General features: G+C 47.5%; 8 protein-coding genes across 8 annotated transcripts; 1 reads left to right on the forward strand and 7 right to left on the reverse strand.

Moving 5' to 3' along the window:
* Window positions 1-216: 216 nt before the first annotated feature.
* POJ06DRAFT_77543 (uncharacterized protein) lies at window positions 217-1,599 on the reverse strand. The gene is made up of 3 exons (XM_056191544.1): window positions 838-1,599; window positions 645-774; window positions 217-577 (listed from the first exon to the last, which is right to left on the reverse strand). The coding sequence occupies exons 1-3, from the start codon at window positions 1,375-1,377 to the stop codon at window positions 384-386; spliced, it is 864 nt and encodes a 287-aa protein (XP_056045582.1). The 5' UTR covers window positions 1,378-1,599; the 3' UTR covers window positions 217-383.
* A 223-nt stretch (window positions 1,600-1,822) lies between these two features.
* Window positions 1,823-4,387, reverse strand: POJ06DRAFT_280698 (uncharacterized protein; the record flags this gene model as incomplete). Its single annotated transcript, XM_056189896.1, has 6 exons — window positions 1,823-3,434; window positions 3,484-3,662; window positions 3,718-3,980; window positions 4,042-4,073; window positions 4,130-4,329; window positions 4,385-4,387. 6 exons carry the CDS (start codon window positions 4,385-4,387, stop codon window positions 1,823-1,825), a joined length of 2,289 nt encoding a protein of 762 aa, XP_056045583.1.
* A 372-nt stretch (window positions 4,388-4,759) lies between these two features.
* On the reverse strand, window positions 4,760-7,252 carry POJ06DRAFT_207686 (kinase-like domain-containing protein). The gene is made up of 12 exons (XM_056185389.1): window positions 7,018-7,252; window positions 6,873-6,957; window positions 6,765-6,816; window positions 6,529-6,710; window positions 6,389-6,471; window positions 6,152-6,334; window positions 6,057-6,103; window positions 5,981-5,998; window positions 5,779-5,926; window positions 5,477-5,714; window positions 5,303-5,413; window positions 4,760-5,242 (listed from the first exon to the last, which is right to left on the reverse strand). The coding sequence occupies exons 1-12, from the start codon at window positions 7,096-7,098 to the stop codon at window positions 4,959-4,961; spliced, it is 1,512 nt and encodes a 503-aa protein (XP_056045584.1). The 5' UTR covers window positions 7,099-7,252; the 3' UTR covers window positions 4,760-4,958.
* Window positions 7,253-7,339: 87 nt separating this feature from the next.
* On the forward strand, window positions 7,340-8,116 carry POJ06DRAFT_248877 (TPR-like protein). The gene has a single exon (XM_056187090.1). The coding sequence runs from the start codon at window positions 7,461-7,463 to the stop codon at window positions 8,058-8,060; it is 600 nt and encodes a 199-aa protein (XP_056045585.1). The 5' UTR covers window positions 7,340-7,460; the 3' UTR covers window positions 8,061-8,116.
* A 57-nt stretch (window positions 8,117-8,173) lies between these two features.
* On the reverse strand, window positions 8,174-10,175 carry POJ06DRAFT_77650 (RNA polymerase I associated factor, A49-like protein). The gene is made up of 7 exons (XM_056191545.1): window positions 9,795-10,175; window positions 9,588-9,720; window positions 9,396-9,528; window positions 9,171-9,336; window positions 8,938-9,121; window positions 8,655-8,891; window positions 8,174-8,591 (listed from the first exon to the last, which is right to left on the reverse strand). The coding sequence occupies exons 1-7, from the start codon at window positions 9,928-9,930 to the stop codon at window positions 8,288-8,290; spliced, it is 1,293 nt and encodes a 430-aa protein (XP_056045586.1). The 5' UTR covers window positions 9,931-10,175; the 3' UTR covers window positions 8,174-8,287.
* A 1,599-nt stretch (window positions 10,176-11,774) lies between these two features.
* Window positions 11,775-13,874, reverse strand: POJ06DRAFT_248882 (SOR/SNZ family-domain-containing protein). Its single transcript, XM_056187091.1, has 9 exons — window positions 13,451-13,874; window positions 13,377-13,392; window positions 13,170-13,316; window positions 13,097-13,110; window positions 12,953-13,033; window positions 12,778-12,900; window positions 12,528-12,726; window positions 12,321-12,462; window positions 11,775-12,266 (listed from the first exon to the last, which is right to left on the reverse strand). Exons 1-9 carry the CDS (start codon window positions 13,569-13,571, stop codon window positions 12,159-12,161), a joined length of 951 nt encoding a protein of 316 aa, XP_056045587.1. The 5' UTR covers window positions 13,572-13,874; the 3' UTR covers window positions 11,775-12,158.
* Window positions 13,875-14,091: 217 nt separating this feature from the next.
* On the reverse strand, window positions 14,092-16,211 carry POJ06DRAFT_220438 (uncharacterized protein). Its single transcript, XM_056185611.1, has 2 exons — window positions 14,617-16,211; window positions 14,092-14,561 (listed from the first exon to the last, which is right to left on the reverse strand). The coding sequence occupies exons 1-2, from the start codon at window positions 15,905-15,907 to the stop codon at window positions 14,227-14,229; spliced, it is 1,626 nt and encodes a 541-aa protein (XP_056045588.1). The 5' UTR covers window positions 15,908-16,211; the 3' UTR covers window positions 14,092-14,226.
* Window positions 16,212-17,401: 1,190 nt separating this feature from the next.
* POJ06DRAFT_77837 (uncharacterized protein) lies at window positions 17,402-20,111 on the reverse strand. The gene is made up of 2 exons (XM_056191546.1): window positions 19,835-20,111; window positions 17,402-19,781 (listed from the first exon to the last, which is right to left on the reverse strand). The coding sequence occupies exons 1-2, from the start codon at window positions 19,958-19,960 to the stop codon at window positions 17,532-17,534; spliced, it is 2,376 nt and encodes a 791-aa protein (XP_056045589.1). The 5' UTR covers window positions 19,961-20,111; the 3' UTR covers window positions 17,402-17,531.
* Between the last annotated feature and the right edge of the window lie 1,654 nt (window positions 20,112-21,765).

The raw sequence follows: 21,765 nt of genomic DNA on the forward strand, positions 1-21,765 counted from the left end.
TTGTGAACAGACGTGTAGTACACCGCCGTTAATATTGTACAGTTCTTGACATGTCCGGTTGGGAGAGTCTTTAACGGACAATTTCGAGCTTTCCCGATGTATACTGCCGCCGTAGGTAGGGGTTCAACGTCATGGTATCTCTTTGATGATACACGCCTTTTCGACAATCCCTCTACAATTACTTCTGTGCTCCGCAATCGTCCTCCATCTTAACCTTAGTCCAGCATACTGCTAGACCCTACCTCGGGCTAGAGACTAACACTTCGACCAGATTGGTATCATAACCTCAGTTCGTAATTAGCAACTATATACTCGGCCGTCATCTATGTGCTAATATTTCCAAGCAATATCCAAACGTAGTACTGTCAGTCCATCATATATACCTATTGTATCTTCCCTTCTCCATTCACAACTATTTCCACGTAATCCTCGCCGCTGGGGGAAAATAAGCGCGGTTTCACGTAAGTTACATATACCCAGTATCCCCATTGCAGGTAAAGTATACCCACCGCGCTCCACATCCACGCCACACTGGCCATCACAACAGCAATTGTCAAACATCCAAGTAAAACAAGCGCTATAGTCGTCAGTAATGTCGTGTCGCAGCGATCGTCTATGTAATACATAACAAGAACAGGACATACTTGATCCCAGAATGAAGGCAAGCGCAAGGCCTATTGCCACAGCCATGATCCCAACTACAACACTGCTAACAACTGCAAGAAATACGACCACCGGTATGACAGCAAACAAAGCTTGCAATGTCGCAAAGGCCTGCAATCAATCAGCGTCACCACTGTTCCGACAAGGAGATAATTATGGTATAGAGAAACCCACCCCAAGCAATGGCCGCCGCGCGCACATCTTCGCATGTCTCCCAGCAAGATCAAGGATCTTTTCACTCAGATCAAGAAAGATTACCTCCAACTGACTGTACACCCCACCACCTGTTCCGGACTCCGTAAAATGCTTGTGAAACCCATCTCTAATAAACTCTAATGGCGCAAACACTCCCGATTTGTCGGGCTCTGTTACTCTCGTCGTGACAACCGTCTGTTCCTGTTGCCCGAGATTTGCAAGCGTCTGGTTTAGTCCAGTCACGCTCGTCGATCTTGTCAACGACGGCGACGTCGGACTGGATGAAGTCGTGGGTAATGAGAACGACGAGCCCAATGTCGAATAAGACGTCGTCGTAATGTCGTATCCTTCTTCTTCCTCATCTTCTTGTCGAACCTTAATTTCCTCAGTAGTAGGTATTTCTGGAACTGGTTTTTCTCGGCTTGGTGACGTTGCCTTGTCACTGGCTGCCAATGAAGGCGGCGATGAAGGCGGCGTCGCGAGAGGAGACGTCAACAGAGACTGATCTTGGTCTATCATCGTCCACAACGATCCCAATTGATCCAAGCTTCCGAATAATCAAAATGCAAATAAACAAGAATATGGATATGCGTGGTAATTGGCAGAGAATGTATTGCTGGGCCCCAAATCAAACTACCAGGTATGGTCGATACGGGAATTGAGTTTGTCAAGCTCCAGCACGTGAAGACCAAATCCACGGCGAGGTGCATTCAGTAACCGATGTACACATTCGGCCACTCTGCTCTCCTTAAACTACAACAATAAATTTATACTATTCTAACTGAACATATAACAATGTACGTATAAAAGAGACAAACACTAGAATATCACAGCACATTATAAAATTACATCTTACTACATCAACGCTATTTGATTGTTCCTGTAGATCCCAACTTTTATGATGTGCCAGTAACAGCTAACCTAAAAAGGCAATGTTAGTAACGTCCCATGAGCGTCAGCTAAATCACAATAACGAAAGCACGTACTTCTGAAGATGGCCCATAAACGTTTGCAAACTGACATCGTCCGTCAGAACCACTGCCGATCCCACAGCCCCGCCATACGCCCCACCGCTCTGATGCGTCGTTGAGGGATTTAACTTGGACAACAAGAACCGAGCCTGCGAACCACCGGCATCGGTATCAATAAATCTCGGTAGCGGGAATCGGTCGAGTAAAAGTTCAGCTGCCTCGTTTCGCGGTGCGGCAAGCAAATCCCGGAAGCTCTGGTATTCTTGTTGGTCTTGGTATCCGGCCTTGCGCCACTGCGCGATCGTTTCTCCGTGGAAAATTAGAATGTGGAAGAACGTGTCGAGCAAGAGAATGTGGTCGGGCTTGATAGAGACCGAGTCCAGCAAGACCGGATGCGGCGGCTGGTCGAACGTGAACGAAATCAGCGTCGGCTGGACCATAATGAGAGAATTCGTGACGTCTTCTCTATTCAACACGTGTCGGTAGAAAGCTGTCTCGTCAGGCGAATTATTAAACACCTGCAAGAACTGACTTCGTCGAAGATGGAACATGAATTGTGGGTACAAACTAAAGTTCTGCGAGAGTCTAAATGAGCTTGGATCGTCTTTACGGTAGTCCGCAAACTTCTGGCACAGTCGGATAAGCATTCTGTCTGTCCATCGCAACACATCAGGGCCGTCGTCAACCTCGGCTTTGAAAACGGCGATTCTAGCCATCAACACAGCCGCAGCCTCTTGGTCAAACGACTGAGTAATGGCTGGGTCACCACCAGCAGTAAGATTTCTCGCCAATGTAGTAACTCGCAAGTGGTATGTCCCGGATGAGTGCTGATAGAAAGTCAAGTACTGAATCAATCCCCGTTGCGGTGTCTGAGGCACGGCAGGAGCACCCTGAGTAACCACCTCGAAATACGTCGCATACGAGCTGTTGGGTGTGATGCCACACATCTTCCAGGCACAAGTGTTGCCTATACCGATCTCTGTCTCACCAACCGACGCGGACTTCTTGTTCATAGAAACAGCGTGGCCAATCAAGCCCGAGACTTTCAACTCCTTCGTTGTTAATACTTCTAGAGTTGCATTGAAGCCCATTTGCAAATAACCAAGCGGATCCTTGTTGAAAACTCTTTGGAAACTCTGCTTGAAAATCGAGGTTGTGAAGGCATCCGTAAGAATCATTGTACCACCGGTCATGTTAGGCAAGGATTTCATTTCGAGCATACCAATCTGATCGTAGCAGCCGGCGTAGATATCAACAATGTGGCCGTTGGTGGAAGCTCGCTTAGCCAAGCCTTCGTAAAACTTGAGGGCTTTCTTGTAGTGCTTCGCGTTGTCTCTCTCAATATCGTGATGCGATCGAATCGCTTCCCGAAGTTCAGGCCCAACAACCATGCCTGGACCTTCGGTACCTGGACCGCCAGCAAAAAGCATAATGCGCGAGCCAGTGTTCGGAAATGATGTTTCTAACAGTCCAATAGCAACTGCCAAAGCCACGCCGGTGCATCGAAGAGGTCTCTTATCATTCGCGACGGGCCATGGATCAGTCTGCAACTGTTCCAGAATGTTGGTCAATTGGAACTCACACTGCTGAATAGGAAGCAAGAACCTAAATTCTAATTAACGCCTGCTAATTACTGAGATGATTAAAGTCCCACCTTGCCGCAGCACCAAATGTCTGAGGAGCAGGACGACCAGGAGCGGATGGCTGTTGAGGACGAAGGCTAGGAGCCAAAAGACCGAGCATCTCCTGAACCTGCTTGGCGGTATACTCCTTATTGCCGCGGAACACATAAGATTTCCCACATTCAGCATAACCGAGCTCGTGAACATGCGCCTATTTCATATTAATCTTCTCCCACGTGAAAATAAACTAAATCAATTGAGCATACAGTAGTGCCGAAAGTAACAAGACCGACAAGCGCGGTAGGAGGCAACAAGCTTAAGCTTACGATGATCGAGTCTTTGAGAGCCTGGAGATTCTCATCGGTCTGGCAGGTATCCACCACGAAAACAAAAATCGGGGGAGACTGAACAGGGCGGGCCAAAACGTATTCAATGGTGGTACTCTTAGGAAGAAGCTCGTGGGGAAGCGACTGCGGGGAGATATCCTTGTAGTGGGCTGGGAGCTGGTTTCGAGATAAACAAAACGGGCCTGGTATGAATGTAATCAGTCTCAGTTCTTTCAATGCGTAATTCATACCCAAGTTACTTACAAATCCAAAGTTTTGCCCGAATATCTAATTGACTGCATGATGAGGTGTGAGCGTCAAGTGAGTGTGCATCGAGGTCAACTTCACGTACCAATATGGATTCAACACCGCTCTGCATGGCGCTCGGCACGTCACCGGTTCATACTGCAGCATTGGTAGATCCGGACGCTCCTTGATAGGAGTGTACAGGGCTGCAATCGGCACAACGGTACGCGATGCCTCTAATCTTGTAGACGGGAACACGTTCCAGCTGAACCGGACACCATCGAGCTCCTCAATTTCCTCGAAGTCCTACGGCTACAGTGAGCATTACACACGAGACAGTTCGGCCGAATTCAAAGCATACCATCTTATATGCAGAGCACGAGAACGATTCAAGATCACCAAAGAAAATGCCGGCGCCCTGGCGAAGCGGCGATAAATACTGATCCAAAGAGGGAAGTAAGGACGAAAATGGTGGCCTTGGTGTGGTCAGCGATACTTCGATCAACAAGGAAGGAACACCCGGCCACGACGGGTAATCATTACGACGCGGTTGAAATTGAGTTCTTAAGTCAACGCAAATTTGGGGATTAATAGGGTTTACATGTGGCAACTCCAACTATGGAGGTCCAACTAAGGTATAGAATTAAACCTAAACCCACCAATAAGATGCGATTCTAGATGAATGAGATTGCCACGTATGATAGTCAACCCAACAAGGTATTATATGAGCTCGCAAGTTTCTAAACTTAAAGGCTAATGTCTTCGCAAGTCATGTTAATTAGTGCCGCCGTAGAGCGTGATGATATACAAATAATATACACACAGCAAGTATCCACGTTATCGCTGCGCCGGTGATAAACCTCAGCAAACAGCAAGTCCATTACATACATCTCAATGGACAAGGCTACAAAGCAATTCTAAAATGACAGCAAGTCTTAGCGGATCATGGAGACATGTGAACCGTCACAGTCGACTTCTTTGCGTTTAGTGCCCTTGCGGTGCTCGTCGCCTTGCATTTCTACGTCCACGTCCTCGTTGGAAACGTCATTGCTGATCACATGGTGCTTCATGGGAGACTGCCAATCTTTAATGAGCTTTGTCTCATAGATACTAAGAAGATCGGACATATGTGCTCTTATCCACGGATGCGTAAAGCATTGCTGAACTGAGAATCGCTGGTCTGGATTTACACAGATTAATCGTTTTACCAAGTCCTTTGCTATAGGGGTAATGTTAGACAGACTTCGCAGACGCATTGAATTCATGCACTCAGGTGTACCAGAACGGCTAATATTAGCCCATGCAGCTCCATTTAGGTTGAGACGGCATTCCCTTGCGTTACGCGCTATACTGCTGGTATTTTCGGTCGAGTCGTAAAACGGAGAAATACCTAAACAAAATAATGACCTATGAATAACCCTAGGAATTGAAATATTCACATGTGATAAAATACCCGACAGAAGAATGTGAAGTACAATTCCTAAGCTCCACAAGTCACATTTGAAGTCATAGCCAGATCGATGATTCTTTTGACGTAACGAATCGGCAAAACCGACCTCCGGTGCCGAGAACTCCGGAGTGCCAACAACGGTAGTCATTCTTCTACTTCCTATGACATACTTAGAAATGCCGAAGTCGACCAGTACAATCCTCGAGCCGGGATTCTGGGAAACGAGCAGAATATTGTCTAGCTGCCATGTACGCAGTGTCAGCAATGAATGGCACACGTCGGACTTTTTCAAGTAAGGAATGAACCTTGAGGTCTCGGTGAGCCACGTTTTTGCTATGTACATACTCGAGCGCCTTCAGAATCTGGAATACTATGACAAGTGCTTCTGCTTCTGGAACTGGTCCCAGCGTTTCGCCTTTAATCAGATAACTAAATAGGTCACCACCTGTAATTCTACAATGAGTTAGGAGAACAGTCAACAGTGCAGGCATAGTCCCGAAAGCGTACAGATCTTCGAAGATATATCTATGGTCAGTCAATGCGTTAGTATGACTCTGCTTGCAAGAAAATTTGATCTCGTTACATTCTGTTCCCGATGATAAAAGTATCATGCACAGAAACCACATTTGGCTAATTCATTAGTCACAGCATTGGGCAACGTATACTGTCTCATCTTACGTGACAGAGTCGTTCTAAAATAGCAACTTCAGTTCGCGCTTTCGCCATTCGTGAAACGCTGCCTCCAGTTTCAATGACCTTACAGGCCAACTGTCTGGAGGTCTTCTTATTAGTAGCTAAAAACACTCTTCCGAATGTTCCTTTGCCAATGACTCGTTGCGAAATTTCGTAGTCTGTCATCACCTTAAGTAATCCGTTAGAATGACAGACCCTAAATCAGACCAAAATCTCTCATACAAGGCGATCAGTCTCCAAGACAGAATCATAGAACACTTTCTCGTTACTCTGATGAAACGTGAATGCGCACGCGTGACGTATTTCTACACCAAGTCATTAGGGTAAGACTGTCAAACTGAGACAGATAGAACTGATTGTACCTATCAAGTCGCCGTCCGACAACAATACGCGTTGCCCTTTGCCGATTGTTTTCCCGTTCAGGAATGTCCCGTTTCTGCTACGATCCCAGCAGTATACCAAGGGAACGCTTGTTTCGTCAAACACAACTATGTAAATCGTGAAATGCTCATTGCTCACGGCAGAGTGCGTGACGACTTCGTTGCTACGCGGTTGAAATTTAGCGGCACTGTGAGGAGCCTACTTAGATTCCATTTACCATGTGATCTTTCTTCCGACGGTAAATTGCGTTCCGCGATAGATTGGAAGGACTGTTAGAGTGATCAGTCGTGGGTGATTTGCATCAGGCTTTCCAAACAGTGCATACTCTTCTCCTGATTGTTGGTGCGCAAGAGCAATGTCGCAACACGTCCTTCTCGCTCAGAATTCGCTGCAATAGAGGCATTCAAAGGCTGCATTCATAACAGATATTAACGTACACTGACAAAGTCGTGGAAATAACCAATACTTACTAGCTCATCCACCTGCATCAGTGCCTGGGTGGATTGCTGTGATGACTTCATCATCGAATCGTCAATATAGTTCGTCAGCATCTACTGCCGCGCCTTGTCATTCAAGCTGAATTCAGTAGATAAAGAGCATATGATGTTCCCAATAGATAATTTCGTGTTGTACTTCTTTACGTCTAGGCTTTGACTTATCTGAGCGCTTATGTTGAACTGTATAGAATTATGTACAGACGCGTTGCCCGACAACTGTTATGGGGGAAGGGGCTTGTTCATTTAACCTTGTCGCCCATGCACGCCGTTAGAAACCCTAACGCCTGGATGATACGTAGCGTATGGCATTCATACATGTACAGAACATTCTTACATCTGTAGCCAGTATTTACAGTTTCTGTCAAGAGTGGGATTTGGTATATTAGCAAACGACTAGCGCTTGCGAATTACACACAATGGACTCTCCAGAGGCACTTCTTCCGATAATATTCAACGAAGTCACAAAGCACGTCGCCCTATCTGAGCAAGATCTCACTCCATCTCGTGCTAAGGAAATTCACGAACTAAATAGTCTATATCGTGATTTGGTGGCACTCAACGCGGACGTTCCACCACCGCCAAATCAGATCAACGGCCGGTTAAACGATCAAGTGCGGAAATTGAAAGATGCTGGGAATGCTTCCTATAAGAAAAGCCAGTATAGTGACGCCGTCCGAATGTACTCGCTTGCAATTGAAATGGCATTGAAGCGGCCGCCATGGGAAGCGTCTGGGTTTGCGAGAGAGGAGCTCTCTGTTTTGTATTCGAATAGAGCGCAGGCGCATATGTCAACGGGTGCGTGGGGAGATGCCATGGTTGACGCGGACACAGCTATCTATTTGAAGCGAAATTTTCCAAAAGCACATTACAGGAAAGGGAAGTGTTTGCAACACATGGGACGGCTACACGAAGCAAAGGCAGCTTATGAGCTGGGATTAGAAAGTGGTGGGGCGGATGGCAGTGATGCGGAACTCAAGTCGTCGTTGGCTGAGGTAAACGAACTTTTGTATTTGTAAGATACGTTTGGATAGAAGTGTACATCGGTTAGACATATTGTGTAAAAACATGAAGTTAAATTTCTTCCAAAAGTTTTGGAGATCCGTTCTTTACATCAAATCCGTATCAGGGCATGTGCTTATCCGCCCTATATGTCTATTTATTCTGCCGCTAGACCCATCCCGGTATGATACAAAATGCGTAAGCACTCAAAGATCGATTTGACATAATAATACGTTCCCATCATCTATCTTCTTGACTGCGCCGTTCTCCGCCGTCGGACAAGGTCTGGAAGTTTGAACGGCAAGGAAAGAGTAGCCAGCTTATAGTTCGCAGCCTCCGCATTCGTGAGACCAAGTGCTTCCTTCTGCGCGCTTGTGCAGGGTCTAATCTTGCATCCTAGGGCTTTGAATAGGTCCTGAACTCTGGTAGGTCGCAAGGACAATTCAGCTGCCAACAGAGGAGTCTCAACACTGTACTCGTCAATTCGTAAGCAGGTAACAAAGAGATAGCATAGAAGCTTATCTTCCATTTTTGGCGTTATCGTGAAACTGTATATGAGCGATTAATATCAATGTAAACGCAGTTGCCAATTGAACTAAAGTTGCACTTACGAGGCATCCTTTTCTCGTCCAACTTTGCCGACTTTACTGTCGGTAAACTTCTGAATTAAACCAGTAACCAAAATCTCGGCGGGGTGATTCAACTTCTGGAGTAACGCCCGCTTGTTCGACATTCGACGATTATTATACAATCCCATAAGAAGCGACGCATAGTATAGCAATTTCAATCTCTGCATTTCGTTTTCATTGTTTATTCTGGCTACCCTACTGTTGATATATTCAGAATTCCTAAGTAATTAGCTTCGAGACATATTCTCCTGTCTCAGTTACTTACTTGAATGGTAATAACGCAGCCCGCTTCTTTTCGTCCTTCTCTCTGAATATAGCGCCAACTCTAATAGCAACGAATTCCTCCTTGCTAACAAGCCCGTAAAGAGGATAGATGTTATTGAGATCATCGGCACCCTCGTCACATGGTGGAATCGGCCGTTCCTCTGACTGCTGTTCTCGCAACGCATCTATTTCATTAGCCCATAATTTCAAGTCAATACCCCAGGCCACTCTTACCGGCAGATGGTAGATTCTCCGTAGCAGTCTTAATATTATCGACAATCGAATCAGCGTAAGTCTCCAACTTCTCAGCCTCGATTTTGTTTCTTTCAAGATCACTGATGACTCGTTTCGCTTTCTTTGTTCCGAAAGCCTCGCCGAGCGCATTTCTCTGTACCCGGTTCTATCAAAATTCATAAGCTCATACTTATACAGCTTACTCTTGCGAATCTTAATTCGTACCTGAACATTCGCCTGTTTGACTGCCGCGATTGCCTTCTTCTTGTATGCTTTTATTGTTCGAGTAGTGGTCATGACTGGTGTATGCATTAACTCGACGGTTCTTGTTGCTGGATCGTACACGCCAACGTAGTATCTGGGCAGTAAAACTTAGCTATAAACTTCCAATAACAATTCCAGGCAGGTGTTACTAACAAATCCTCGTCTGGATCATTCTGTCCATCGTACTCCATCCGCTCGGTCTCCCCGTGAATTACATAGTGTCCCTTGGGGCCGCTGTATGCTTGAAACTTCGTATCTTCCGGCACTGAAACTCCAGGGAACGTAGCTGGTCATTTCGCGGCATTAGCGTGACATTTCTACAAATATATTTGATCCATTTTGATTGTACTGCAAGCATACCTAGAACTGGGGTCACGGACGACTCGACTTTGACTTGCACCGAATCCAAGGTATGCTGAGATTTGCTCCGCTTTTTCTCCTTATCCTTGGATTGATGATGATGTTTGCGTTTCTTTTCTTTCTTTTCCTCGCCCATCCTTGCGTGTCTTTTTAACGTTCGAAGGCTGCTAATATAGTTGGTTGTCCTTTCTTCGGTGACGGGTCCGAGAAGTCCCAAAATTTTATGGTGCCAGATTTCTTCTCCGAGACAGCCAAAATTTCGGTACTTACTACTGGGATGCCGAGAGTCACCGACTTACAAAGTTCACAGCATACGAATATATATTCAATCTTGAAGCGACAGAGAAAACATGAGGCGGACGATCGATACAGTCCTTTAACTGTGGAGTTTCAAGCTCAAAATTTCGAAGTCACGTAAACTCTCTATGACCAACTACAATAGCAATTACGACGCCCAAGGGACATAGCCGTAGACTTCCATCTTTTAGAAATATTTAAGAGTAACTAGATAGTGAAAATAAAGACCAGTTTTTACAAGGGCCGGCAACTTTAAAATACATCTTTGAAACATCGCAAGGTGATTTCTTCCAACATGATGCCCATTAACTAAACCCACATTGAATCAACTACCAATTCCCTTTCACAGACATATCCCTCGAGAATACCGCACCGTAATTCCATAAACATGTCGACGATACAATCCTTGCGCACGAATTACGTAACCATACACTCCGATATATATAACTCCGTGCAATCGTCCATCCCTTTCTCAATTGAGTATAACGCTCTCTCAAAAAAAGTCTGCTCGAATTCACGTGGTTGTATGATGCTGCTTGACATGGAGTGATCATGCGACAAAGTTGATAATCACAACACATTTATTTGCTGTGCCAATTGTTAGTATATACAAATTTCCAACCACGCACACCAAGATTCCAAAGTATTATCGATGGTTACTGACCTTCTGGCTCTGACCTATAAGTGCAACATGTTAATCAATAGTACTTCATATTATAACCAAACTCTACATACTTTCCGCCTTTTTCTCTTCAGTCTCCTAACTCTTTTCTTCCTCTAATGTAACTGTTAGCTGCCTCTATAGCTTAGGCTAGTAGACTCCTTGGCAACTCGATAGAGTCTGCACTACTCAAAGGACCGCGGTCGAACATACCCATTTGGCGCGCATCCTATGTTTGATCCCAATTAGCTTCCTTTCATAACATATGCATGTCGCAACTAGTAGATACAATTGACAACATACCTGAATTCTTACTTTAAGGAAAGTTAGAGAAACTTAGCTAAAGTTGGCAAAGAGAATGCGTGGCGGTAGAGAAAAAGAGAAAGAGAGAAGAGTGCGACAGTCCGGTGATGTTATACTATGACGCCGCTCAGGGCAGCCAGTGAGTCTCGTTTGTTGTGCCCTGAGCCCCAAGTTCAGGGTTTTACGTGAGCTCCAATCCTTTGCTTGGGGTCGTGACCCAACGCGTGACTGCTCTTTCGGGGTTCAAACCAACACAGCTTGCCGACTTGCGTCATTATTCGTGCTTATTTACAGACCCTCCCCTTGTACTGGATGGCACCAGACCCAACGTTTTGACAACGCCGAGATCGGATACGATCCCAGCATCGCTGGCAAGGAGCAAGAAGCTCGCGTGCTCGTATTTGTAGAAAGACGATCTCGGTCTGTCACAACTCGAATCTGATTTTTGGTTGGTGGCAGTAGACGTAGGGTTCGTGTCTACTAAGACTCGGATCTGGTTAGTGTCATTGCATCAATAACTCCCACCCTGGTGGTAAAGGATCTATGTCTCTAATAGACTCTCCTCCTGCCCAACAGGTATTCCCTTGCCTGGCTAAGTGTGACTACAGACTACATTGTGAAGCTTCCGATACCGTTTAGTATAAGTTGCAAAGCCAAACTTTCCTTGCATCAATCTAAAGAGTAAAAATCCTTGGCTCCGGTCGTCTCCACATCAAATTGCTAGATTTCACGCCAACGACGTCCATTATTATATTAATCTTTGCTGATATACAAATGCTAGATCTGTAACTACGAGGTACAAATGACTGACCGCGTCGATGACGCTTTCGACTCAAGTGTTCGCGTTAAGGTTAGATTAGAATTTGTATCACAGATCCTCTTTTATATGTAGCTACGAGGAGCAGTAGTCATACTCATTCATTAATCTAACAACTCTAGCGCTGTTAGTGCTAACCAAATTCGACCCGAACGTTTTATGCACCCCACTATTGATCCAATGAGTCACCTGAAACCCAACCAACAGATATTCCTTCATTTGGTTTCAAACCACCCCACTCAAAAGCTCGTGCCAAGCGTATAGATATGCCTTCATACTTCGCTCTTTACCAACCACGACCGGCAAGACGCTCTGACTGTTTCAGACTCTCGACGGTGCGACCGACCATGGCTGGACCGAGGTCGGTGCTGACTTCGGCGAGAACCTTGGGATCCTACACATTCACGTTATTCTGAGAACATTTAAGCAAACTCCGATATGACCATACGTTGTAGTGAGTGACTGCCTGGACGATGGCCTTGGCACGTTTCTCGGGGTTATGGCCAAGGAAGATGCCAGAGCCAACGAAAACACCATCGCAACCTAACTGCATGCACATAGCAGCATCAGCAGGAGTAGCAATACCGCCGCTATATCTCAAAAGTTAGTAAATGTACTTGATTAACGAGAAACTCTTAGATCAGGAGATGCATACGCGGCGAAGTTGACAACGTTCAGCCGACCTTTCTTGGCGGTCTCCTTCAACAAGTGGAATGAGACGCCGAGTTCCTTAGCATACACATAAAGCTCCTCGTCAGACATGCCTGCGGCTTTCCGAATCTCCTGGTTGATGGTTCTGATATGCTTGACAGCCTCGGTAACGTCGCCGGTCCCGGCCTCGCCCTTTGTACGGACTGAGGGCGTATTAGCAATTTGTAGATCATTTATGCATGAAAGGAACGTACTCATAGCGGAACCCTCACTGATACGGCGCAGAGCCTCGCCGAGGTTGCGGGCACCACAGACGAAGGGGACCTTGAAGTGATGCTTTGTTATGTGGTAAACCTGGTCGGCAGGAGTGAGAACCTCTGGTATGACTATTAGAGACGACCAAATAAATGTTCAGAATAGCCAACTCACCAGACTCATCAATGTAGTCAACTCCGAGGGCCTCCAAAATCTGAGCTTCGACAAAGTGGCCGATGCGACACTTCGCCATAACTATTCAATAGCCAGTGAGCCCCCAACACTTTATCATATAAATCAAGCATAAAGATCACGCACCAGGAATAGAGACACTGTAATACGTTAGAACATTGGCCCATCCTACCATAATCAAATCACCGAGAATACATACGCATCGATGATCTCCTTGATCATCTTGGGATCACTCATTCGCGCAACACCGCCCTCGGCACGAATGTCAGCGGGGACTCGCTCAAGAGCCATGACGGCGCAAGCGCCAGCGCGCTCCGCTATAATAGCTTGCTCGGCATTTACGACACTGGCAACCAAAGTCAGCGTCTGACTGAGGCGTGAATGCGTTAGTCTGCTGAATACTTACTCCATGATAACACCACCTAAATCAATCTCTTAGAGAACGTGCTTGGACAAAAGATATACAAATATAAATCATACCCTTCAACATCTGAGCCAAGCCGGCCTTGAGGGTGAACGATGTGTTGGAGGACGAGACCGCGGACGGGTCGACGGGCGGTCGCGGAGTGCCATTAGAGCGAGGGTTAGCAAATTCAGACATGGTTTCCTGACTTCAAGCAAACGAGTGAGAAATATCCTCGCTATATACTAAAGTCGCAAGGCGTTGCTGAACGAGTCAATGAACTAGAGGGTTTGTGCCGAATTTTATTGGAGGCTCAGTGTTACTCACATATAACTTCGACGGGAAGAAAAAGCCACTGGCGTTTAGTAAATTGAGTTTGGGATTGCACGGCTAGAGGTACCCACCAAACCCTTGAACATGGAATTCTTATTGCCTTAACGCTAAATGTGCATATTCACTTACGCCTCCATATAGCGAAGTTTGCGGTCTTCTGTGGTGGCTGCATGATGTGGCTGGCGGCAAGCGCTAGGGCAAACTCGTGGCGTGCAACCTATTTACAGTGTTGAAGACGAGAGGCTCTGCAGTACCAAAATATTCATAGCTTAACTTAGTTTCCCGAGGAAACTATTATTCGCCCTGGCTGGAGACGGGAGTGGCGTTCAATCGACCAACTGTGTAAAACTTAAACGTAGGAATAGTTATAAAATAATTACAAAAACACGCAATATTATTAGTCAGAAAAGCTCTGCCAAAGTGACCTTTAACTCCCAGAAAATATTCCATAAGTACTTCATTTACTCCAAATACTGTACAAAACGCCCTATAAAGTATAAATCCTAACGCCGTACTAAACCTACAACCTCCTTCCCAAAGCAGCATATACTTTGACAGGAATTCTGAGCATCGACTTTGCTACTCTCCATGGCGCACTCACCCACCAAACCACATACGCGTAAACCCGCGCCCAAGTCGAATACTTCCGCCCCGGGGGTGATACTATTGCCGTGACTCCAGGTGACGCTAGGGGCTTGCCTGCGAGGTTGGCGCCGTAGATTGAGTTAACCGAATACTCCGTCATAGTTCTGCCCTTTATTGCGTTCCGCCTAATTTCCTTTTCCAATTCCTGAATTTGAGATACAAATTCCTGAGACTGTAGAGCTTGGTTTTTTTCATAGCGTCTCATCGCACCTATTCTGATATCAGTATAAGTCCCAACGAACAAAGTAAACAAAGACAAGCCTACGTGTCAATGCTGCGACATCAGGTCGTAATGTCTCACCAGCCTCCTTAGCAGCCGACCCTATGACGCCTTCAAGCCGTCGGATCTCATCCTCCAAGAATTGAACTTGGCATTCAAGTTCCTCGACTCTGGACCTTGGCTGTGTTCTTGCAACATCTGTCAGATGTAGGGTTCGCCGTTTAACAAGCTCGGCTAGTATCAAAGCTCCCCTGACACACGCAGTCAGTACGAACAACGTAATATTGAAGTTCGATACTAGCCCTCCCGCAGATTCGGAAGTAAGTGATCCACGCAGGTAATGTAACAAAAAACCACCGAGTACAGGTCCAACGAAGCATATCACAAGTGCTAGGATTTCCCAATGTGCAAGCTTTGCTGCAGCCTCAGAGCGCAATTTGTAGAGTTGCCGTTCCGCTGGATCGTCAGTTAAAGGAGGATATATGTCTGCAGAAACCGCCTTCTCTCTAGCATCTTGGTACCAGTCGTAGGGCACCTTTACTAGCCAATGCAGATACATGGTCATGATGCAGAGCAACAACACGTCCGTCACAGCTTTGTTTCCGTTTGTGAAAAAGATCCCAACAAAGGCTGGACAAAGCGCGAATACCAGTGGCAAATATGTCCATGGACTACTATCATCTAAGTTGTCCGACTGTATCTGCAGTCTAATATCACTCACGGGACTGTAAGGCGATGGTGGTATAGAATCCTGCTCCTGTTTAGGTTTCCTCTTCCGTGGTGATCCTGCTGTTGACTTCTTCTTCTTCTTTGACGGATCACTTACGCACCTCCGGCTCCGAAGTGCACCCTGGCCGACCAACATTCTCTCCAACAACACGTCTCTGTCAACCCCGGACGGTGAGTTTCCGGCACTGCTGCTATCTCCCATACCCTCATCCAAACGATTACCATTTGGCGAAATCCCATTCGGTTGCTGCTTGAGAAACTGTGCGACAGGACCAGTATCTGAAAAATCCAACGAATCATAAAATTTGACTTTGTCCCCCACTTCGTCCGGCGAGATGTCAATAGGAGCAATCGACTCAAGTGCATCTTGTCTCACAACGTCGCCGTCATTCAATTCCTCTACATCGTTTAAAATTCGACTTGTCCTGTTTTCCTGAGTCCATCGTGCTTTCTCCGCAGTTTTCGGTGCCGCCACACCATTCCCTATCCGGACTCCGTTGCTCATATCAGTTGAAATTTTGCGTAAGTGGAAAAGAGTCATAGAAGAAGGTGGGGTCAATAGTCCTTTCGGATCCGCACAAAATGGCGCTTGCTGTACGGCCGGCATACTGCCGTCGAACAACTGTAAGCTATATCGATGAAGGAGCTGCTGCTGCCAACTGGAACAGAAAATGGTCGCGACAAAGAGATGTAATCACTCGGACGGAAAAAACAAGATGTTGAAACACGCGCTCTCTTTTGATTGTTTATATAGTGTCCGTAGGCAGTTTGCGCGCCTCAAACACGCGATCAGCCAGTAAAAGAATCCTGTCAATAACCAAGTATTCAGTAGTAGAGATATAACCAGATTATCATAAGCTTTGCGTAAGTGGGAAGAGCAACGAGTTTTCTCGTGGGCACGGCGATGGTAGACAACAGTAACACAGGCCGGGGAAGCTGCACGCGAGACGGCGCGGAATGGACTCCTTGCGTCGCGCCTCGCATGCCCCAGACCCCTGTGAGATGCCAAACCATCGGACACCGCGTGCTTTTCCACCATTACAGACGACTCACGCCTCAGCGCGCTCGATTCTACGCTAATGCTTCTGTGTGCGATTATAGGCGCGGGAACCTGCCGCATCTAAAAGTCGAGTATATACACCCAGGATGCTCGTCCGTTAAGTCGTCATCAGCATCCCGATGCCGATCATACTCTGTTTCCGAACAAGGCTCAGAAATGTACTCGTCTTAGCTTAGCTCGTGCACGCGATCACGAAAGGACGATCTTTTGTGTTTAATTCAACTGGCCGCCAACTAAAGTTAAGTAATTTTGGCTTTATACCCCGCAATTTAGTTGATATGTAGGTTTAGGGTAAGAAGCGTCCTGCGAGGCTTGTGAGACAACAGCGTTTATCATCCCAGATATCAAGTGGACGCCGGCACCCGGACATGTTGATAAACGATTAAGTCCTTTCATCTTTCAGCTAGGAGATATTCAAAGTCATAGCATTGCCTAAGTTGTCTCTAAACGTGTGGCATCACAGCAAATATAACCCGGTGCTGTTGAGAAATGGCAACAGATTGTTGGTAACATGTCTTGAACTGACTGCGCATTGTTAGGCTACAATGTATTGCTTCTGTTCGCGGGCTGAGGTTTGGGTAGACGTATTTCTAAACCATCGCTTCGGAATACCCGTTGGAATGTTTCTAATCGACCACATCATGAATCATACGGAGAATTTCGATGTCGGATTTCATGTGAGACTGACAATTAACCCCAACCCTTCTAGTTCCCCGATCGCGACCGATGATCGCGAACTCCCAATTTGCGGGGCGCCGTGGTCCCACGACCCCTCCACAAAGCTATTCTCTATGGTCTCGCACTCGGCGATCGAGCTTAGAGCTTACGAATTGTCAATGTCGTTGACAGCTGTCATCCTTAGCTACTATGCCTATCCAATTGAACGGCTGAAGATACAACCTCAGCATTGAACGTGTTACACACTGATGTTCTTTGCCGACCTGATCGCGATGTACCCTTTTCATTAAAGTAGTCATAAAACCGTTAAGCAGACCTATTACAATAACTCAATCAATATAAACGACATTCCATTTTCCAAACAATCTGTAAAATCATAAACATGGCAAGGCCGAAAATCCCAAACAAACATTAAAGTTCGTAAGTTTTGCAAATAAATGCACCATAAATGGTCATAATGTCGTCATTTCGTGTGTATCAATCTATAGCGTTTCTAGACTAGTCCGCCCAATTGGGACACGCCAATCATAGACGCCGGTATCCCTCCATATCCAGCAGCGTAAGCGGCAATATTATCCAAATCATTATCGAACGAGACCTGGTCTGAACCAACAATATCGCCGTTAGCAGTGACCCGTGCGTCGGAAGGTGCCGATTGTCCAGCTTTAGGAGGTTGAAGCGATGAAACCACTTCTGAAAGCATCTGAACGAACCCGGCATAGTTGTCCCCATTATCGAACGATGTCTCAATTCCCGTTCCTGTTGATCCAGCCCCTGGGAATAGACCTGGCTGAGTTGCAATCGGTACCTGCTGCGAATGGCGTCGAGGTTGGGGAAATGCGTATAATGTAGCATCAGAATCCGAGCTGGATGGATCTGCAGGCGCGTCTGATATCAGATCTTGAAGAGAGCCTGTAGTATATCGCCTGTGGTTCAGCAGTGGCGGCGGCGGCGGCGCGACCGAACAAATTTTGGGCACAAGGCGGTGTCCGTAAACGAACTGGCTCTCGTCCGCGACGTTGCGAGCGTCCCGCGGCGTGAAGATATCGAGTGAAGCAGCCGAGGCCGACTCCGCGGTGAGCGGATTACCATGAAAATGCAAATAGTGAGCTGCATGCGTGTCTTGATTCTGCGGTCGCGAGATATGGTTGTCGTTAACGCGGTGGAAGTTCCGATCGGTCGACGATTGCTGCGCTGGGTTCTGCAGCTTTAAAGGCTCAAATTTGATGTGCGTGCATGGACGAATTGCCGGTCGTTGCGATTCGACGATGTCTCGATTATCCGACGAGCCACTTTCCAACTCGGTGCTAGAACGCTTGGCAGGACTTGACGGCTTTACCGGCATCCGCGAGGCGAGCGTAGTCAATGATCGAGAAGAAGCTTGTACGGCGGCAGCAGCAGCCGCCTGGACAGTCTTTGGTGCCTTCTCCTGAGCAATTGTCCATACAACCACCGCACAGTCGTCCTCTTCGTGTGAGAATTGCTTCCCTCCATCTGCACCTGACCTGCCCTCGTCGTCCGATTGCTCTGCCTGAGAGCTTGTTCCCGATTTGCCATAGCGCTCCTCCATCTCGGCCACGTAATAAATCTCCTCTAGTACTTCCATCTTTTCCGCAGGAATACTGATAGCGCACTCTGTAGTGGCTCCCCGCAGCTGTTTGAGCTCAACCCGCCCACAACGTAGCATACTAATGAGCAATACCAGCCGTTCCGGCTTCATAAGATGATCCGGCTCTTTGTGACGTGCCTCAGACGGCCACCAGTCAGGCTTGAACTCATCGCCCTTGTTGTAAGGATGATTGGACTGCTTCTTCGGTTCGATGACTTTAATCCATGCCTTGGCCACGACTTTGCAGGCAAGCTGCTGCAGTTGTCGAAATTTTGCTTCAAAGAACGCAGTCACCGCTTCCCGGTCGCAGACCACTAGCGGGTGATACTCTGTGTGCCCGTCGTCAGTTCGCTGAGCCGACGGGAGATCCTCGCCAGCATGGACACGAAGAAGTGGCGGCCGTGCGCGCTGCGCCAATGAGAGAAACAGGTCGTCCTTTTGCGAGGACCTCGAGGCTGACCGTGCATGCTCCATCGGCATGTGACCAATGGGAGAGGACGAATTTGAAGTCAGTGAAGCCTGTTGTGACGACCATGATGAGTCTGTCGATTTTGGAGAGACCAATCCCTGATCCAGTTGTTCACCTTTTGTCGTGGTTTCTCCTTTAGATGACTCGCCAGAAGCAGTCGGAGATGATAATACCCTCGAAGAATCATACACGAACCTTCCCAAAGATCTTGCATTCAATCTCTCTGGTGCACCCTTCCGCGGTAATGCAATAATTGGCTTCACTTCATCTCCATCGACATCGCTACCATGAAGGAGATTCCAATCTCCGTGACCCAATTCATATCCCACGCTGGCATTCACACCAATCGCATCTGATCCTCTGACATTGTGTCCTAAAGGGCAAAGCTCGCAATCGTCCTGGTCCAACATTGCACTGCCAGGCAGTGGCGATGTCCGGTCGATCATGCCAGTTGACGAGCGACGGGTCCGAGTCGACGTAGATCGATGGTCCGCAACCAATTTCAGCAGATGGTCTGATCGGTCAGTTGGCAATATTGACGACGCATGACCATCGAGAGCAGCAGAAGTGAAAATTTCGGCGCGTTGGCTGGCACTGGACTGTACGAGCACCAACATGAATTGAAGCGATTGACTTTCCTCGAGACTTCTCAGATCGCATATGATCTGCCGGGAACAGTGTTACAACGAGCGCAAGATTATCGAATAATTTCACTAACCTCTTTGATATTCGAGTTACGGAAGGCCGTGACGGAATCTGACTGTGTTGAGCAGCGCAGCAGACAATTGGAACAGCCAGACGATTTAGCTTCGCCGCTGGAGTATGATCGCAGCTCTAGCATCATTAGCAGCGCCCGAGCGGTGTAGCTCAGGTGCAAAAGATGCGATTATCGAACAACCTGATCTGAGTATGCGTATTGGAGACAGACGACAGAGATGAATAGGTTAATGGGAAAAAATGTTGTAGATAGCTATGACGGTGGAGAACTTGCTGTGCGATGGTGAAAATCCATAGGATGGCTGGGAGCTTGTGGCTAATACGATAATGGGTCAGTACTTCGATGATGAGCCAAGCACAGGTGGCATGACCGAGCAGAATCGTGTCATATGTTGTGCATCTCGTGGCTGATTGAGCGAAGACTAGCTTTCAAGTCTTGTTCGGAGACCGCGTGCAATGACCAGGTGCTGGCGTGCAGCGGAGGGGACCGGGGCTACCCAGGGACGCGAATTGAGCCGCGAGAGTTAAAGGCTTGAGGTACAGTAAGATTAACTCTGCATGGGCGAAGAGTACGGAAGGCACCGCCATCGAGGAGCAGCACCGTGACGGAGTACCCGGAACAGACAGAACGTTACTGGGCCCTTGAATCTTCGACCGAGAGCAGTGGAGCATGACGTCAATGACAGATAGTGAGCCAGACTTGCGGACACCGGTGCAGCAGCTAGCTGCCGACTGGTCGGCCAACAGTTACGAACCGCCGCAGGTGAGAGCCATGACCAAGGTCGGCTCGGATCCAAGTGGGACCCGTAGAGGAGCAGCAGGAGTGGAGAAACCGCGCCACAGGGCAGCACACGAACAATGACGGCCGCAGTTGTATGGAGCGGTAACCACTACCGGGGTCAAACCGTTCCCTCGCCTTTACAGGGAATTACATGAGTGTGCATACGAGAGCAGCCCGTGTGACAGACAGGTGTGAAGCGGATAAGCGAACTCTTCCAGCCGGTTTGTCAGTGAAGTGGATCTGTGGAGGCAGGTGCAAAGTGATGTATGCGCATCTGAACCTGATCCACCGTTACCTGGGCTAGCCCTCCTTGCGAATGCAGTGCAAGTCAACGGTCACGATCGCTAACGCCTGACGACTGATGAAGCTTGGAGTTTCTATTCTTAATATTCCGTGTGTTCGACGCCGCACTTCAACGACACAAGGGCCAATACGTTCCGCCGTCCACTAATCGCCAACCGGCACTCACTCAAAGGGAGACTGCGTCAAATACTCAAGTCGTGTCACATGCGCATGGGGTAGGGATGCAATTGCACAGAGATATACAAACTACGAGCTCTCCAATGTCCTCGGGTTTATTGGTCGAAATGGTATGAAGCAGGAAGAACATCAATTTTCTTTCCGAAGTTTAGATAAGGTCGGCGCAAAGATGCGCAGTAACCGTAAGTTCTCGGCCCGTGGCTGTAGACGTTAGCTACGGACGGGTCTGAATGGCTGGCGTCTACAGCTCATTAATTTATCAGCTTCCGGGCGCCGAGTGCCTTGACGTGCGCTCGTTTAAGCTCCGAGGTGGCCGTTCGGACTTCGGAGCCGCTTGAGGTTTCACACACGTTGCACTAAACCAGCACCGTGCACTCGGGATCTGCCGCTCGCTAAGCTGCATATACCATCATTTTGGCATAATATTGGCGTACCTTGCACAAGTCGGCCGCTTGCGCAGGCCAGAAGTCTGGTACAGTATGAGACATGCATCAATCCCGCATCAGAAGGTCTTGGGCCTACCGTCCGTATACCGGCCCCCCCTGCAAATCCTCCCGCGCGAGATGGTCAACTGCCATTTACATCTCAAACAACCATGTGAGCACTTTCGATCTCGAGCAGTAGACAGAAAACGGCCATTGTTTAGTCAGTTAATTAATTGTCTGCCGGCA

Source organism: Lipomyces tetrasporus, assembly GCF_029532465.1.
Source record: "Lipomyces tetrasporus strain NRRL Y-64009 chromosome Unknown POJ06scaffold_3, whole genome shotgun sequence".
NCBI lineage: Eukaryota > Fungi > Ascomycota > Lipomycetes > Lipomycetales > Lipomycetaceae > Lipomyces > Lipomyces tetrasporus.